The 20279-nt window shown below is 36.0% G+C and overlaps 2 protein-coding genes and 1 pseudogene across 2 annotated transcripts in view; 1 reads left to right on the top strand and 2 right to left on the bottom strand.

The window, feature by feature from the left end:
- The window catches only part of LOC105979931 (centromere protein P), a 369435-nt gene that overhangs the window by 152118 nt on the left and 197038 nt on the right, over window positions 1-20279 (top strand). The gene's annotated exons all lie outside the window — the stretch shown is intronic.
- Window positions 1625-20279, bottom strand: part of ASPN (asporin) — a 38116-nt gene continuing 19461 nt past the window's right edge. The window contains exons 4-9 of the mRNA XM_004717737.2: window positions 18242-18354; window positions 13737-13950; window positions 11667-11777; window positions 6314-6407; window positions 5458-5596; window positions 1625-2384 (exon numbers count right to left, since the gene is read on the bottom strand). Coding sequence (XP_004717794.1) covers window positions 2187-2384; window positions 5458-5596; window positions 6314-6407; window positions 11667-11777; window positions 13737-13950; window positions 18242-18354 — 869 coding nt within the window. The 3' untranslated portion in view covers window positions 1625-2186. The remainder of the gene's footprint in view (window positions 2385-5457; window positions 5597-6313; window positions 6408-11666; window positions 11778-13736; window positions 13951-18241; window positions 18355-20279) is intronic.
- LOC101649064 lies at window positions 9136-9408 on the bottom strand (annotated as a pseudogene).

Here is a 20279-nt window from a genome sequence, read left to right as displayed (position 1 = left end):
TAACAGCAAAGGGAACAGAACTAAGAACACAAGGCAGAGACAACAATGTGACAGACTTCCCTGTCCCTTGGAACAAGTAAAGCTGAGTGCCTTCCAGCAGAAGGCTTACTTGTGGAATGAGGTGCTTCAGAAAGTCAGAGAAGTTAGGTTTGCTGACTCTGGGAGCTGAAGCTGAGAATCTTCCAGGCTGAGGCTTATATCTGAGTATAGTGCCCTTTGGGCACTTATTGGCACTATTGAAGGAGCTTTGTAATACTTGACTGATCAAGGTAGAAGCCAACAGTCCAACTTATAAATGAGAGGTGGAGGTATGGCTGAGAAGAGGCTGCCCTGATTGGGAGAACCATATCCAAAGCATTTCTCATCCTAAACTGTAGCCTTTTAACTTCTTTAATAAACCTCCCAATTGTGAGTGTTGTGTGTGAATTCTGTGTGGACATTGCAGTGAATTATTAAACCTAGTAGAGACACACAAAGTGCGATGGGAGATGCTGATATCAAACTTTGTAAAGAAGGTTAGAGATGGAGGGCACGAACCTCCACTTCATAGGAATTGGCCAACAGTTAATGGTTATGCTAATTCTCCTTCTTCCCCCCTTGTGAAGTAAACGGGGGTCAGACATCCTCATACCATTTTTTTATAGTGAGAGAAGAAAATATTAAGCTACAGCACAAATATTTTTCTCATACAATTATTTCAATTCCAACTCTTTTTGTTTTCAACTTTTATTTAACATATTTTGAATGCCAATAAAAATACATAACATACCCTAAACAAAATTTTCCATTTTTTCTATTTTATTTAGTACTTTGACAATTAGTTATACGGGGTATATTTTTTTAGAAGTATTTAGTCTGTGCTTCTTTGAAGAGAAAATTTGGTGTAAAATAATAATATCTGTACTCTTCAGACAAAGGTATTCCAAATGGGATATTTCAAAAATACCCTGTAGCATTGTATACAATGTTATACAATCCAACAATAGACATGTCACATGAGCTTAGAATAACTATGACAATTAAAACATTACCAATATTATACAAATACTTATTACAGATTTTTACAGATTTTATAATTAGGTGATAATTATAAAAGAAAAGGATCTATTATAATCCCAAAACTAGCTCTTATGAATTGTATCTGTTGAGTTGCTAATAAACACATACTGAAGGTATTACTATAGGAAATTATTTTTAAAGGTAAAGCTAGTAAGGCACTAAGATGTGAGAATTTGAATTTGATTATATCAAATGATCTTCAACATTCTTAGAAATATTGGAGTACTACCCAAGTTATTCCAAGCCATAGTATTTTTTAGTAGCCTCATATACATGTGAAAGTTGGACATTGAATAAGAAAGACTGAAGAAGAATCAATACATTTGAATTATGGTGCTGGAAAAGAATATTGAAAGTACTAAGAATTGCCAAAAAAACAAACAAATCTGTTTTGGAATAAGTACTGCCGGAATGCTCCTTAGAGGCAATGATGGTGAGATTTTCCTCATGTACTTTAACATGTTATCAGAATATACGAGCCTTAGAAATGGACAAAGAAAATGGTAAAACAGAGGGGCAGTGAAATAGAGGAAGGCCCTTGACATGATGCACTGACACAGAGGCTGCAACCATAGGCTCAAGCATAACAGCGACTGTGAGGATGGTGCAGGGATGAGCGGCACTTCGTTCTGTTGTGTGTACACGCGACAACAGCACTCAAGTTACTAAAGAAACCAAAAACAAGCCAAAGTCACGTGTGCTCTTCATATGATTTTCCAACAAATGAGAGTACATAAGCTTTGCTAAGTCAAGCACTTCATTTACAGTACAGCTCTTTTCAAAATACATTTGATTACAAAGTGCTGAGAACCTACTGGCTTTAATATTTGTTACTGAGAAAGAAATAATCTTGAGATTTATGCAATATAATTTGTATGTAAAAGGAAACTTCAGTAATCCTTCTCTTAATCCTGAGGTACCAATAATTTTGCAAAATTCTGATATAATTGTTTTGTCATAAAATAAGTCAGATGATTTGCCTTATTAGGTATGTAATTCATAACTTTAATATTTGGGAATAGATTTTTGCATATGTATGGAGTGCCACCACTGTTAATTGAGTTTACCTATTCTCAATGTAATTATTTTTAATTACATATTAAATGAATATTATGAATTACCAATGTTTACTTTCTGAAGTTTCCAAGCTGAACACTCATTCTACTCAAAATACAGCGGAATGTTGCGGGTTGTACTTCCCAGTACTTCACTGGATTGTTGAATAAGCTTATTGCACTGTATAAGGACTTCTTCATCTTGGGCACTGCTGGACAGAAGTCATTCACTCCCACTTTTGTAATCGAATTAGAATGGAGGAAGATTATCTGTTGTATAGGAAAAGAACAGTGGATTGTTAATATGTGGTGCATATAAAAAGATTCATTCTTCTATTTATTTCATCTTTGTTTATAAGTATTTTCACTAAAATAAGTATATCTATATCTATCTATCTACTATCTGTAATGTCTCAAACTCATGTGTTACAAACAAAAGTACTCCATATTTTGGATGTGCCAGAATCAAAGCTCACAAAGTAAGTTCCTTTTCGCTTTTTTTTAAGTTTTTTTTTCTCTTTCTCTCCATATTGACTCCTTTTCTATCTTTATATATACTGTTGAGTTGATCCCAACTGATGGAAACCCCATGTGTGTTTCCAGGATTGACCTTTCCCAAGCAGATTGCTAGGTGAGTTCAAATGACCAACTTTTCCGCTTGTAGTCTAGTGCTTAACCATTTGTACTACCTAAACCCAAAATCAAACCCTCTTCAATTCAATTCCAACTCATAGTGACCCTACAGGCAGAATAGAACGGTTCCTAAAGTTCTAAGGCTAAATCTTTGTGGGTGCAGACAGTTTCATCTTGCTCCTGTCGAGCAGTTGGTGGATTTGAAACACCATCAGACCTACATACCGATGTATGCCTAGATGGTACTATGGGTTAAGCATTCGGCTGATAACCTTGAAGTTGACTGTTCAAACCCATCAACTGCCTTGCAGGAAAAAGTTGAGGTTGTCTGCTTCTGTGAAGATTTACTACTTCACTACTTATACTTTATCCTATATAGGGTCAGTACAAGGTAGAATTAACTTGCTTGCAGTGGATTTTATTTGTTTTTTATTTTTTTGCTATCATAAACATATATGTATGTGTCTTCCTATGTATGTACATATATGTAGATATCTATATATATGTAGACATCTACATATCTACGTATACACATATAGAGAATGAGAGACATGTTTGCAAATATGCATAGAACAAGATGTACTAAGGGACTTAAAAAATTCCTGCAAAATTACATTCTCTTTTTTTTTTAGTGGCTGAAGTTTTATTTTGTGTTAGAATAGCCTATTTACACATGAAACAAAGGATTTTTTTTCCTACTGACCAAAACCAAATACACAATTTCAATGAAAAGTAAATCTCAAAAACCATTAAGTCAGCCAGAGAATACTTCAGCAGAAATATTTCCATGAACTTTTTGAAGCCCTCCTGTATGTATATATAAGTGAAAGGGCTTGAAATAGTTCATGGAAAAGTAGAATAGAAAGAATTGAATTTTTCCATGGACTTTGGGAGGCTCCGTTGTATATTTTGAGAGGGATATAAACAAGAGACACACAGAGAAAAGAGTTAATTTTAGAGACATATTTAAAATATTGGAAGTGAGCAGAATGAGTTAATGCTCCAAGGATTTGGCTTACAATAAGTTAGCGAAGAATGTGTTAGCTCCCAAACACCTGCCCTCCTGGTAGCATCAGCTGAGGCCCACTGACGAATGTAAAAACAACCTCACCCTCATCAGTAAGACCTGCTTTTTCCTGGCTGCTCCCCTGCATGCACATTGCATACCCCACATTAAATTGACTACCACCTAGTTGGTTCTGACTCATAGGACCCTTCTGATAGGACAGAGTAGAACTGTTCTGTGGGCTGTCTTCCTTCTCCGTCTGCTCCTAGCCCCTGCTTGCCATCTGACTTGTGCCCTCCAGAGCTGCTTCTGCTGCCAGTCCAAGGGTGTGCAACAAGGCTATGCACATGTCTTTTTAAATTAAAATGTTGCCTATAAATTAGTGGTGAGTATAGGAACTTTCCTTCACCCCCTTAAACTCTAAGCTCACTGCTATTGAGTAAATGTTGAGTTAATAACAACCCTGTAGACCCTGTAGCAACTATAGAGTCATCCCCTTAACAGCCCTTGAAATTCCTTCTTTCACCTTTTTTTGGCAATAGGGAAATTTGGGGGAAGTCAAATCAATCTAATTAATTCACAGCACTTTGGCATGTAAAAAATTAGGAACCTTTTCCCCCCAAAGCTGGGATTTAAGCTTCTGACTATTGTTACTTCTAGATTTTGCTTTTATATCTTGCTATGATAGATTTGAGCAGTGCATGGAAAGTAAGCATTGTGAGAAACCTTTAGTCTTGGTATTAGGTACCCCCGTGTCTTGCATTTGTCTCAGAGATTTTGTGGCCAATGCTGTATTTGTTTCTGGCATGTTTCCCCACTAGCTCAATATTAGTACCTGGCCCACAGCACTGACTTTACTGGGAGTGGAAATGATTGGATATGCTATGTTTACTTTGTGATAATTCATTGGATGGTATACAATGTGTTTTTTTCTGTTTGTGTTATGATTCTGTTCATTGAAAAGAAAAATAAATGCTAGCAAGTGTAGATTTGAAAGAGACCAGAAGCTGGGAACAGAGATGTGGAGTAAAGTAAGCAAAAATGCGACCTGAGTTGCTATAGTTTGATTGAGAAAGGATACTGCTGATGCTTTTAGTCACATAGACAAAGGCAGCATCTGAACAACTCAAAGCCAGAGGTCAAAACCTTGAGGCCAAATCTGCTCATAGCATGTCTGTTTGGATAACTAAGCTTTCAAGGAAATGCAGTAATTAAAATTTTTTAAAGCTAACCCAAAAGAAAATTAGAAGACGCAAAATAGCTCAGGGCCCAGTTCTGTTCTCGCATACAGCACCCCAAAAAACATATTAAGGTGAAAATGGGAGTTTGTACAGATTCTGTACCTGAGGTCAATAGATGGGAGACTCCTAAAATTGAAATCTTATTGTTAATATTTCCTAGGGGACCTCTTCAGAATCTCAAAAAGAATCTGTGACCTCTCTTATCTAGTTAAGAATTATTAGATTGGGTGGGAAATATGTTCAGTAATGAATAAGAAACGATAAATTGTGAACTCTGTAATCTCTAATTACTAACATTCTTTTAATTGTATATGCTTTTTTGAATAAAAAAAATTATACTAATTTAGAATATCACACTGTATTGAGCATACAAAGACCTGGAATCTAGTTTTGGAAGATGTTAATATATTTTATTTTTTTTTAAGTGTACTAATATATACCAAATAGAAATAGACTGTTTTACCTGGAGGTATTTCAATTCTTGTAATCCTGAAGGAATTTTTTTAAGTTTATTGTTTTCTAAATGGATTTCTCTTATGCGCGGCAAACTTGAGAGACTTCCATTTTCAATATCAGTGATTCTGTTATTTCCTAGGCCCAGCCTAAAAATGATATAAAATGTATAAACTCTTAAGCAGATGGGTAGGTATAAAATACTGTAACCTAAGTTAAACAAAGACACAACAACTTGATTAGAAAGATAAGCTTGTACTATATTTCATTATTTTACTTAATAACCTATTTAATTATGTAACAGCCCTCTAAAGACTCACTATCAGAAAATAATTTAATCTTAAAACAAAAGGGAAAATTGAAAGTATCCCTTTTCTGTCTACTTTGTTTCCCTCTTTTATTAGCATTTCCAGCCCCCCCTCCCATAGTGTTGACTCCTATTCATAGTGACCTTGTAGCCACTTTCCAAGGCTGTAAATCAACCTTATAGCACAAGCAGCAATAATAGTTCACCCTTTTTGCCTTTCCTTCATACTCTCCAGTAGCAGCAATGAGAATCTGTACTCAAAACTAAACTCACTGCTATTGAGTTGATTCTAACTCATAGTGACCTTGTGGTGACCCTATATGGAGTTCTGGTGTCTTAGTGGGTGATACATGAAGCTGCTAACAAGGTCAGTGATTTGAACCAACCAGATGATCCAGTGGAGAAACACGAGGCTGTCTACTCTTGTAAAATTTAAAGTCTTGGAAACCCAAAGGGGCAGTTCCTCTGTCCTCTAGAGTTCTAGGAGATGATTATCTTAACTTGAGTCCTGAATACAGTTCTTCAGAAGGTTTTGTTAATATGATCATAAGTACTACACCTTTGTAGATCTTTATATCGTTTAAAATCCTCTTGCTCCACATTTGAAATTTTATTATAATCTAAATGAAGCTCCAGTAAAGTTGATGGTAATTCTATTGATAAGGGAAAAAAAATGACATGTTACATCAATTGGGAAAAGCCCATTGCTTTTTTAATACTTATTATTCTAAATGGATCAAATATTTGGCTCCATGTCCAGTTTAAATGGGTAAGCTATAATATTGAAGGCTTACACAGATACAAAATTAATTTACTTTCACTAACTGAACCATTTTTTAATGGGAGGTGCATATAAATTACAAATTTCTGCAGATAGGTCCTTTTGTACAATAGCTTAATGTGTCTTCTATTCAGTCTTTTTTTGCATTGTGTGTGTGTGTGTGTGTGTTTTAAACTACTTACTGTGAATTGGGTGAAAGTTTATAAAATTTTATACAGTTTCCCATTCAATTCATACATATTTTGTTTCATGTTTCATTACTTAATCTAATTTCTCCTTGTGTTTTCCATATCTATATATCTATTCCCTTTTCTTTGCTAATCCTTTTGAACTTTACCCTTACATAAATGCTCTCTCTCTCTATATATATATATATATCTCAAATGGTTTGTTGCTCTGGGTGTACTTCCATTTCCATAATGTTATTGTTTCCTTAAGAAAGCTATTGTAAAAAAAAAGAAAGAAAGCTATTGCTTGGCAGAAAATTGACCATGAGATGAGATCATTTTTAAACTTGAAGGGTATCAAACTATAGGCCATTGTCTTGGGGATTTTCCAGGCTCTAGCTGAGCTGTAAGCCTGGTATTTTTCATGGTTTTGAGTTTTATTCCACAATTTTCTCCCACACTATATTGGACCTTCTAGTACGATCCCGTTCAGAGCAGCTGGTAGTGGTAATCAGACACCATCTCGTTCTTTCAGTCTCAGGGTCATGAAGACTGATGTTGTGTACTGTATTCACTGGGCTTTTTGTTTCTCGCTTTTCACATTCTTCACTTTTTTCCCCCCTCTAGATAAGAGAGACCAATCATTGCATCTTAGATGGCCACTTGGATGAGGTTTTAAGCCAAATCTGTAAATATTTGAGAGTAGATAGCCTCATCTCATTTTTCTCCTCACAGTGATTGATGGACTTGAACTGCCAATCTTACCTAACAGTGCCACCAGGGATCCTAATAGAATTATTCAATATTGTAACTTGAGGCTTAATATTTTCTGCAGTTTTTTCAGCTTGGAAACTGCCAAGTGTGTTCTTCTCTTTTAACTTTCTAACTCTTGGTCTTTTCACAGTTCATTACTATGCTTTACTTTGTCTACCTGAGCTCTTGAAACCTTCTGTTCGGCTCATTGGCTTAATAAGTTCTTCCATTCATTTTAGCTCCTCTGTGCAAAAGCAAATCTCAAAAATTTGCCTGACATCGATTTTTATCTTTTCTTTCTTCCCTGTGTTTTCAACAACTTTTTTCTTACTTTATTTATCTTTTCTTTTCTTTGAAGGGGGGTGTCGAGGAGGGCTCTTACACAGAGATTGCTTTGTTTATCTTTTTATGGATTATTTTATTGGGGCTCTTCCAGCTTTTATAATCATCCATACATCAATTGTATCAAGCCCATTTGTGCATTTCTTTAAAACATTTTATTAGGGGCTCATACAACTCTTATCACAATCCATACACACATCAATTGTGTAAAGCGCATTTGTACTTCATTCTCAAAACATTTTCTCTCCACTTAAACCCCTGACATTAGGTCCTCATTTTTCCCCTCCTTCCCCGCTTCCCCCTCCCTCATGAGCCCTTGATAATTTATAAATTGTTATTCTGTCATATATTGCCCTGTATTTGTGCATATTTTGCCATCATCATTTCCAAAACATTTTCTTTCTACTTGAGCCCTTAATGTCAGCTTCTCTTCCCCCCACTCTCCCACCCCGTAAACCCTTGATAAATTATAAATTATTATTTTCATATCTTACACTGTCAGCTGTCTCCCTTCACCCAGGTTTCTGTTGTTTGTCCCCCTGGAGGGAGGGGTTATATGTCAGTCATTGCAATCCATTCCTCCTTTCCCCCCTACCGTTCTCCCCCCCACCTTCTCCCTACCAACATAGTAATCACTAGTCCCATTACTGTTCCTGTGGGGTTTATCTCTTAGATTCTGTGTGTCATGAGCTCTCATCTGTACCAGTATATATGCTCTGGTCTAGCTAGATTTTTAAGGTAGAATTGGTTTGTTTCCTTGGTTCTATACTGCACCCTGGCTGGCTTGTTCCTTCCTCGTGACCCTCTGTGAGGGGAGGTCCAATTGTCTATACATGGGCTTTGGGTCTCCACTCTGAGCCTCCCTTCGGGCACATCCATATGATTGTTTTGGGTCTTCTGATGCCCGAAACCTGATCCAGTTGGTACCTTGTGATCACACAGGCCAGTGTACTTCTTCCATGTGGGCTGTGTTGCTTTCCTACTAGATGGCTGTTTGTTTAACTTTAAGCCTTTAAGACCCCAGACACTCTTTCTTCATTTATCTTGTCCTTGATGTTATTCCACAGCCCTTATTGTCTTTAGCTATTCATTTTTTTCTTGTTTTTAACCAAAAAACCCTTTATTTTCATCTTCAAACAACAAACTATTTGCATTTTTTCTCCCAAGGTAATCATAATTACCTTACACAAAAATTGGCATTTACCAAGTACCTTAAAAGTATTTCCCTTTAACAAGAAACTAAGCATCATAGAATCTCAAAATTAAGAAGTTTTTAAGAAACCATCTTTTTGCCTTTATGAAGCAAAATAGAAGCAAGCATAAGTCAAGAAAATCTATTCATACTTCAGGTCCTTCTCCAAAACCAGCATTGTTATGTTATTTCCATTTAGCAAAATCTTATCTAATTTAGTAATCCTTCTTCCTTTTTATGTGATTTCAAATTCAGTGACATCTTCCAAGATCATATCGAAAAAGTCATCAAAAACTTAGAAGCATGCCAATAATTTCCTTATCATTCTTCATTATATTGTGAATTCTTGAGCGTATACATTTATATACAAGCTCCAGAGACAGCAGCTGCAATAGGTTGCTAGTAGTATCAGCCATCATGGTTACATGGAAAGTGGTTTTTAATTTTCAATGCATCAAATTTATTCTTGAGGTGGTCTCTAAATTTAGATGAGATATACCCAACGTCAACTTGAGATATATTCATATACTCATCTCAGCTTGAGATGAGATATACTCTTTATTCAGCTTTTGTGGGCTTTTAAAAATTCCTTTTACCTTGAACTTGAACTTACATATGAGCAAGTGATGGTCTGTTTTGCAACCAGCCATGGCCTTGCTATGACTGATGATAGTGAACTTTTTCAACATGTTTTGCCACAGATATAGTTTATTTGAGTATTGTGTATTTCATCTAGCAAGGTTCATGTGTATAGTCACTGTTTGGGCTGTTGAAAAAACCAACTTGTTGTGAGTGAATCACTCATCACTGAAACTTCCATTATATGATCTTCAGCATAATTTCTACCAATGCCTCCTTGTTGACCTCTGACTGATGGCAGCCCCACACACAGTGGATGGACTGCTAAGATCCATAGGACTCTCTAAAGTTGATTTTTGTAAGTAATCACCAGGCCTTTTTTCCTTGACTGCCTTAATCTAGAAGTTTTCCTGAAATCTATTCAACATCAAAGCAAAATGCAAGCCTTCACTGACAGATTGGTAGTGGCTGCACATGAGGTGTATTCACAAGGCATTAAACGTAGGTTTCCCATGGAAGCATTCTACCACTGATCTGCCTTTGCCTCACAGAGAGAACTAGCAATTCATATATCCATAAGAGCCAGTGAATTTCCCACTCTAGTATATCTGCTGGCGAACTGACTCTAGGTGTTTTTTTCTTTTAAAATTTATTTATTTTGTAGTTGTTGAAAAGATACACAGTGAAATATACACCAATCCCACAGTTTGCAAGTACAATCTACTGATGTTGATTACTTCAAGTTGTGCCGTCATTATCACCTTCCTTTTCTGAGTTGTTTCCTTCTCATTAGAATAAACTTGCTGTCCGTACTCTTTCTAATTGCCCTTGTAAATTTAATCCCATATAGTATTTCTTTTTTTCCCTTACAACTTTTTATTTTGAATTGGGTTTACATATCAGATAGTCGTTTGCATTCAACAACTTAACAAACCTTCCAGTGACATACCCTGTTCCCCATTCCCATCCCCATCACTTCCTTCTAGTAGTATATTATCATCCTCTTCACCTAAATTAACACCTGTCTGCCTTCAAGCATGTTGCTTCCCCTTCCCTCCTTTCCTCTCTCACCCTTGGTAACCATTAAAGTCTGTTTCTTTTGGTAAGAAGACCTTTTTTGATTTAAAAATATAACAGTGGTCTCATACAGTATTTGTAGTTTTGTGTTTGATTAATTTCACTTAGCATAATGTCCTCCAAATCCACCATGTTATGAGGTGCCTCACAGTTTCATCATTATTCTTTAATGATGGGTAGTATTCCATTGAGCATATAAACCAAAGTTTATGTATACATTCATTCTTCCTCTGCTGGGCATTTAGTTTATTTCCATTTTCTTGCTATTAGGAATAGTGTTGTGATGAATATGAGTGTGCCTCTAACTGGTCGTGCTATGGTCTTTGTTTCCGCAGGGGAAATACCATAGAGTGCAACTGCTAGGTTTTATGCTATCCCCATTGTCTGATGGAGTGCCGTACCCCAGCGTCCCTTCCAGGCTTCACACCTAACCACCACCTCTCTGCTTGGGTATTGGTTTTCATCTTCTCTGCTTTCTTCGTTAAGAAATTGACCACGTCCAACAAGTACGTCAAGGAGTCCTACATACTGATCTGCTAACTGAAAGGCCAGCTGTTTGAACACCCCTTTCTTCCCAGGTGCTCTGCAGGAAAAAGATTAGGCTGTCTGCTCTCACAAAGACTTGAAGTCGAGGGGCTGTCATATTGTGTCAGTATGAGCCCAAAATTGACTTGATGACAGTGAGTTTGGATTCGATTGACAAATACTTCATAGAATAGCAAGTATAGATAAATAAATACAAGCAAAAGGAATGAAAAGAAACCACTAATTGATTCTTAATATTTGTTCATTCTAGAGAAACAAAAATTTTGCCTCAAGACTTTAAAAAAATAAAGCACTTCACATATCTTTGAGAAAATGCTAAATTTCATATAGTACTGACCACGTATACTACTAAAAAAGATTTCCAATAACAGTTTCGTTTACACAGTGTATATATTGTACAGTTTACAATAACATTTAATGCCCTTAAATTATATCAATTTTTCAATATTTTCTATATTAGAAAGTAAATACAGACCTTTAGGAATTGAAGTTAGTTTTGCTTCAGCAATCCTGATATGGAATACTGTCATTCCTTCGAATGCCCCTGTTTCTATCCCATTATTATCAAGAGGGTTTGCACTCATTTCTGTGGGGGAAATTGTATAATTTAGCATGTACATACTGTATATGAAGGAAATTTACCACACAGTGATACACATCCCAGTTCTGATTCATGTGCACTTCATTATTCAGCTCATTTTTCACTCCATACATCTGTTTCTATATCTGTATTCTCTCCTCTCTGCCAGCCTCAGAAAATGACATAAGTTGGAATATAGAACATGCTCATTATTTTGCTTTGAATTACTAAATCCGTAACTTGCTGCTACCCTCCTCCAACCATGAACATGATAAAGGTTTCATTATAGTAGCATTACATCAGAAATAGATCATCCTTTATTTAACATAAAGTGTTTCTTTCTGTTAGCTAGTGTACATTTTATTTATTTATTTCTACTGTACATTTTATTTTGTACCTAAAAGAAGTCTGATGAAGCAGGTCTACTCTTCTAGAGGTTTACTATGAGTCAGATTTGACTTAATAACATACAAGAATGACAAGAACAATAATAAACTTAAAATTTAAGTCATTTGGAAATTGTGATTTAATTAGAAGAAATATAGTTTTGGATAATTTTTGCTAAGTGTGGCTGTTTGATAAATACCAGGTATTTGTTTGTTTGAATGGAGCAAATGAAGTATTACTTGGGAATTTGATCAATGGAAGTATTATTTGGGAATTTTTAAGAGACAGTGTAAAAGAAATACTGTAGATATGTGATTGTGGTAGAAGTAAAATAGGATAGAATTTTAAAATACAGCACAAACATTTCTTCTATCAATAATCTAGAAGATATCTTAAATCAAATCCAAAAAGATACCTTAAAACTAATCAAAAGCTAGTGTATATTTTAAGTAGTATCTCAACTAATTTGATATGTTAATTTGAGTAGTTTATAGAATCCATTTTTAAAACTACCTTTCCGGAGAGGAGATAAGCTAGTCAGCGTGCAGTGTAGCAACAATGAAACATACAACTTTCCTCTGTTCTTAAATGCCCTCCCCCAACCTGATCCCGATTCTACCTTATAAATCTGGCTAGACCAGAGGATGTACACTGGTACAGATAGGAACCGGAGATACAGGGAATCCAGGACAGATGATCCCTTCAGGATCAGTGGTGAGAGTGGTGATACCGGGAGAGTGGAGAGGGGGTGGGTAGAGAGGAGGAACCGATCACAAGGATCTACATATAACCATGGGGGATGGACAACAGAAAAGTGGGTGAAGAGACATCGGATGGTGTAAGACATGACAAAATAATAATAATTTATAAATTATCAAGGGTTCATGAGGGAGGCAGGAAAATAAGCTGAGACCAAGGGCTTAAGTGGAGAGCAAATGTTTTGAGAATGAAGGCAGTGAATTTACAAATGTGCTTGACACAATTGATGTATGTATGGATTGTGATAAAAGTTGTATGAGCCCCCAATAAAGTGATTAAACATTTTTTCTAAACTTTAAATTTTAAGGAGAAAACTATACATTAGAGAGATCGAATAGTTAACGCCTAATCCAATGGTCATTCTTAGAAGCATTAATGTTAATTTAGTTATTACGTTTTCTGATAAGATGCAATAGCTACTATTAAATATTTTCTTAAAAATTTCAAATGTGCTTCCATAAATGTCACATGCAATAAAGTCCATGGAACAATTTTACTCTGTAAAACAAAACAAAACAAAAACTACCTTTAAATTAATAAGAATAATATAGATGTCTTCAAGTGAGGTCTAGTTAGAATACAGAAACCACACTAGGTATTTTAGGTGTTTCAAAGGAGATTACAAAGTCATATGTTTTAAGTGCTATAAATTTTGTTTGATACTGAGTTGAGTTTTAAATGACTATGCTAAGTAAGGATTATAAGATTCAAAAATATATTTTGGGAATTATCAGTTGTAGTATTTGTTAATAATGATGCATTTCTTTATATTTGCTTATTACTTATAATTTCAAGATATTCATTCATTTGAAAACTTACCCAGAACATGTAAAGCATCCATTCCTTTGAATGTGTTCTTGTGTATTTTCTTAACTTTATTATCATGAATTCTAAGTTCTGCTAATGACTTGGGAAGATTAAGTGGTATTTCACTAAGTTGATTATGGGACAAATAGAGCCTTCGCAGCTTCTTTGTGGTTAGAAAGGCTTTTGGGTGAATCTTTGTTAACTTGTTGTTGTTTAGAATCAGACCCTAGATAGAACATAGAAAGTTAAGCGAATATTTGATTCTTCTATAACCTATGATTAGACAATCATGAAAATAAATTTAATTTTTATCATTCATATACTTAATTAACCATGGAAATAATTTTGCAATCCAATCTAAACTACAACAAAATTTCTACTGTGTTGGAACAGTGCAAAGGTTTGGCTGCTTATTTTATACCTTTTTCATTTGTATAAAAGCTCATCTCATCTTTTTGAATTTAGCTAATCTTTGAGAAGCTTCTTGTCTGTATTGTGCTGGGGTGTAAGCCAATGTGTCTCTTCTAGTTTTGTTCTACATTCTAAGAGAAAACAAAGATTAAGCCTGCCATCTCCATTTAAATTACAACACTGAGAGGAGAAGGTAGTAAATAATCACAACCAAGTTAAGCCTCATCTTCCTGTATAGAGGTGTAATTTTGAAGTGCTGGTTCATCCCCTTCGCTAGATCACCATAGAGGTCAATGCAGTGCCCTTGCTTATACTTCTAAGCAGGGAGGGGAAAGTAACTACTGAGTTCTAGTGAAGGCATTAATGCTTATTGAGAACTAACTATTTCCTAGGCAGAGTGAAAGATACTCTTCACTTTTGTTTTCTTGCTTAATCCTCAAATGTACATAACAAAGAGCAGAGCCATGTTTTTCCCACTGTGTTATCATGTCCATGGGGCTCTGTGGGACCTTGTTCTTTTTAAGCATATATCCAGACCACTCTGATTTGGTAAGACTCCTCACAAATACAGCTTTGAGAAAATATATATGTGTGTATTTTATGTATAGCTTTGAAATATATGTGGAAGAGAATATATTTATTTTATAACTAAGTCATCACTTAAATATTAAGATAATCAACAATAATAAAATGTATTCCAACCAATTCACTCTATAATTTTAGAGCCAAGGAACATTTGGAGAATGGTTTTACCATTTTCCTACCATCAGACAATGGAATTATAACTTATAACTAACTACTTCAACTACTTCTTCGATTCATATTCAGCTTGCATAACTATAAGAATAATAACTAATGACATTTTAAATTGAAATGATCATATATTATTTCATTAAAATTTGAAGGTAGGCCGACTTGGTGTCAGTTCTTGGCTCCACCACATGCATAGTTAGACTGCAAAAAAGAGCTGACCCTCCCTAAGCCTCACTCATTGCAGCTGTAAAATCAGTGTCATACAATCTAATTCTTAGAGTGGTTATTAAAATTAATAAGCTAATATTATGTATACAATAAAAAGAGGTAAATACTTCTACTCAAGTACTCCCTCAATGCAAGAATACTTTGTTCTATTAAACTGGCATTCCATTATGCTCACCTTCCCGACACAATCGCTGAAGACAATGTGCGTGCTTAAGCAAATGTGGTAAAGAAAGCTGATGGTGTCCAGCTATCATGAGATATAGTGTCTGGAGTCTTACAGGCTTGAAGGTAAACAAGCGGCCATCTAGCTCAGAAGCAACAAAGCCCACATGGAAGAAGCACACCAGCTTGTGTGATCACGGGGTGTCGAAGGGATCAGGTATCAGGCATCATCAGAACAAAATATCATATCATTGTGAATGAGAGGGAGTGCTGAGTAGCGACTCTATGCCCATCTGTAGGCAATTGGACATTCCCTTATGGAATGGTCGCGGGGAGGAGATAAGCCAGTCAGGGTACAGTGTAGCAATGATGAAACATGCAACTTCCCTCTAGTTCCTAAATGCTTCCTCCCCACACACTATCATGATCCCAATTCTGCCTTAAAAATCTGGCTAGACCAGAGGATATACACTGGTACAGATAGGAACCGGAGACACAGGGAATCCTGGACAGATGATCCCTTCAGGACCAGTGGTGAGAGTGCTGATACTAGAAGGGTGGAGGGGGGGCGGTGGAAAGCGGGAACTGATTACAAGTATCTACATATAACCTCCTCCCTGGGGACGGACAACAGAAAAGTTGGTGCAGGGAGATGTCGGACAGTGCAAGATATGACAAAATAATAATTTATAAATTATCACGGGCTCATGAGGGAGGGGGGAGCAGGGAGGGAGGGGAAAAAATGAGGAGCTGATACCAGGGACTTAAGTGGAGTGCAAATGTTTTGAGAATGATGAGGGCAATGAATGTACAAATGTGCTTGACACAATTGATGTATGTATAGATTGTGATAAGAGTTGTATGAACCCCCAATAAAATGAATAATAATAAAAAATAGAGGCAAAATCTAAACTGTTAACTGTTGCTACCATCAGTTTAGTGTTAGCCAACTGAATTATAAGGTACTAATTTTTATACTTGTAAAACCATATGCTTTGTACTTGCTTGTATTGTGTACATATTGGGTCATTTTCAAACATCTATTTAGTTATAATATCACCATGATTTGGAAAAATATCACCATATAAAGTACTTGGTTTAAAAAAAATGCTTTCAGATAGCCTATAAATTCTCTATATTAAATTTTAGCTTCTCGTATGGCCTTCTGGTTCTTACAACAATAGATAATAAGGTATTAGAGAACAAGTCAGATCATTTAAAAACCACACACACACACAAGCAGTTATTCACAGTTTACTTCCAACTCATTATTATAGCCACATTCGTTATGGAGACCTCTTGTCCTACTTTTGAAAGGCTATAATTTCCCCATGTTCCTTCTTTACGTATAGCCACATTGTTTGCTAATGATGAATTTGGAAACCTATGACTCCCACTTTTGTGATTTTCACATGAAAGCCTACACTGAAAATATGGTTTAACTGGAGACAATGCCAATCTGTGGCAACATTTAATAGTGCTAAATAAAACTTTCCCTTTACTTTGTTTTACTTATTCTTTTATGCAGCTCCAACAATATCATGTCTGAATCAGAGGAAAAAAGAATAAAACTAAAAACCATACTTATTATGGTTGAAATTTACTGAGTCATACTTGGGGGGTCAGACAGGGAAGCCTGATACACAGAAAGAACACATGTGCAAAGCCAAAGGTTTTCATGGCTGCATTGTCTGTGACTACCCAAAGCCAGAGTCAAAACAAGTGGATCCATAGGAGAGTAGCTTGGTTATGTGGTATTTACAATGGAATATAATACAGCAACAGAACTGGTAGACTACCTATAAATTTTATCTAAAAACTGTATAGCAAAAGAATGCATTCAGTACGATTTTTATTTGTAACCATTTCTTTTTAAAATCATTTTATTGGTGGCTCATACAACTCTTATCACAATCCATACATACATCCATTGTGTCAAGTACATTTGTTGCCATCATCATTCTCAAAACATTTTCTTTCTACTTGAGCCTGTGGTATCAGCTCCTCATTTTTCCCCTCCCCGCCCCCCCCTGTCACGAACCCTTGATAAATATAAATTGTTATTAATTTGTCATGTCTTACACTCTCTGACATCTCCCTTCACCCACTTTTCTGTTGTCCGTTCCCCAAGGAGGGGGTTATATGTTGATCCTTGTGATCTGTTCCCCTTTTCTACCTCAGCTTCCCCTTACCCTCCTGGTATTGCTACTCTCATGGTCCTGAGAGGTTTATCTGTCCTGTACTTCCTGTGTTTTGTAAGCATTTCTCAAGCAGGTAAAGGAATCTGTGTTTTTAAAGGAAATGCAAATATTGGGAAAGCTATAAAGGAAACAAGGGACTTGATATCCTAAAAGTAAAGATGGCAATTCACTTCGGTCACAGTGGTGGAATCTCGGCAATGTTCTGTGCTTTACTCGGTGATTGTTGAAACAGAATACAGTATTCTTTACAGCTATTCACAAATTGTGTGTGCTTTATGACTTTTTATGTGCTTGCCCTATTTCATAATACAATTTATAAAAGGACAAAACAAAGGCTTAACGGCAACTAGGCTGTATAATCTGATGCCAGGGAACTGATGGCAAGTTACTGCTTATAATTGTGCTTATTTCCTTACAAATAAAATAATAGTAATCGTTTGTGCTATAACATGAAGATTCATAACCATTTTTGTGATCCACCAAGCTGCTAAGCTTCCTCTTTCCCTTTATTTTTCAGTATAAGCAAAAGATACTACATAGTAAGAAAAGTATATTTCAGTATGCTTAGTAATAAAATATAATCCATTAAAGCTATACTTTTTTATTTACTAGGAAACTGTTGAATAATAGTGGCTTTCTCATCCTGCACTCATACCATATAAAAGTAAAAATTGTTTCCACTAAAATGATACAATTAATCATTTCAGCAGTGATATAGATTATTCACTTAAACATTTGAAAATAGGAATGTAATTTTCTTACATAAAGTGAAGTGAGCCCTTTAAAATCATTTTCTTTTATTTCCTTGATTTTATTGTTTTGAAGGTCTACCATTCGAGTATCAAGTGGAATGTTGCTTGGAACTGAGGTCAAACCTGAGAAATAAAAAACATGTGTCATATACTGGAAAACTATACTAAAGATGAGATTAATAATATGATTAAAATAAACTTTTCAGAAAATCGTGAATTTAGCATCGCAACTGATAATAAAACATTCATTTTGAAAGGCGATAAGATCTTTTCGAGTAACCAATAGTTTTTACAAGAGTGAGCTATCTGTTCATTTGTCTAGCTGTGTCAATCAATACTCATCTGCTCCAAATTGAAATTGTTGTTGTTAGGTGCCATTGAGTTATTTGGATTCATAGACACTGTTATGGATGCTATGGATTGTTCCTAGAAAATATGTGTTATAAATCTTCTGTGCCTGTGGTTATAATCCTATTGGGAATGGGTTGTTTTTGGTGTGTTAATGAGACAGGGTTATGGCCGGGAGTATCACCAGTCTCTTTTGAAATATAAAAATACTAAAAGAAAGTAAGTATAGATGGGAAGAGAGATGTCAAGCCACATGAAGATCACTAGGAGCAGAGACCTAGAAGAAACAGATTTCCTCCAGTGTTATAAAAAAGAAAGCCTTTCCCTAGAGTTAGCATCCTGGTTTTGAATTTCAAATCTGTGAGAAAATAATTTTGTTTGTTAAAGCCACCTGTTTGTGGAATTTCTGTTATAGCAGCACTAAATAATTAGGAGAATGACTCTATGTAACAGAAGAAATGCCCTGTAGAATTTTCTAGTCTGTAACCTTTACCAGTAGCTCTGGTGACACTGTGAGTGAGACATAGGTAGGACTGCAAACAAACTAGCTATTCCTTAGGAAGTAGATGAGGCTCTGGGCCCCTCTAAAGATAAAAAAATACATCATTGAGGAAGTGGAGCCATCCCTCAATGCAAGAATACTTTCTTCTAACAACCTGGCCTCTCTGATGCTCATTCTCCCTACACAATCACTGCAGACCAAATGGGTACATAAGCAAATGTAGTGAAGAAAGCCAATGGTGCCAGGCTAATAAAAGATAGAGCATCTGGGGTCTTAAAGCTTGAATATAAACAAGTGGCCATCTAGCTGAGAATCAACAAAGCCCACATGGAAGAAGCACACCAGCCTGTGTGATCATGAGCTGTAGATAGGATCAGGTATCAGGCATCAAAGACCCAGAGCAAAAAATCATATCAATGTGAATGAGGGGGAGGGTAGAGTAGAGACCCAGAGCCCTTCTGTAGACAATTGGAAAGCCCCTCACAGAAGGGTCACAGGAAGGGATGAGTCAACCAGGGCACAGTATAGAACCAATGAAGCACACAATATTCCTCTGGTTCTTTGAGGCTTCCTCACCCACCACTATCATGACCCCAGTCCTGCCTTTCAGTTCTGGCTAGACGAGCATGTACACTGGAACAGATAATAGCTCTTGATTCATGGAATCAGGTCAGATAAACCCCTCAGTAACAGAATTGGGAGTAGTGATACCACGAGGGTAGGGGGAAGGTGGGGAGATGAGGGGAGGAAGGAGGAACCGATCTCAATGATCGACGAGTGACATCCCCCCTCAGAGAAATGAACAACAGAAATGTGGGTGAAGAGAGACAGTGGTCGGTGTAAGATATGAAAATAATAATTTATAATTTATTAAGTTGTCATGAGTGAGGAAGAGAATCTTGATACCAAGGGTTCAAATAGAAAGTAAATGTTTAGAAAATGATGATGAATGTATGTACATGTATGCTTGATACAATTGTGTATGGAATGCTATAAGAGCTTTAAGAGCCCCCGAAAATGAATTTTTTCAAAAGATAATATCAGAAATCTATCTCTATGAGTTGGAATTGACTCAATAGTGATGAATAACTTTTTCCAGAGAAAATTGCCATGGTTCTCTCCCATGGAGCTGCTGAATGGGGTTGCATTAGCAAATAAGATTAGCAGTTGATTTCCTCTAGTTCCTAAATGCTCCCCC

This window comes from Echinops telfairi, unplaced genomic scaffold (genome assembly GCF_000313985.2).
Source record: "Echinops telfairi isolate 266 unplaced genomic scaffold, ASM31398v2 ScPeMD7_7430;HRSCAF=8468, whole genome shotgun sequence".
In the NCBI taxonomy this organism is placed as follows: domain Eukaryota; kingdom Metazoa; phylum Chordata; class Mammalia; order Afrosoricida; family Tenrecidae; genus Echinops; species Echinops telfairi.
This window is presented reverse-complemented; position numbering and strand designations above follow the sequence as displayed.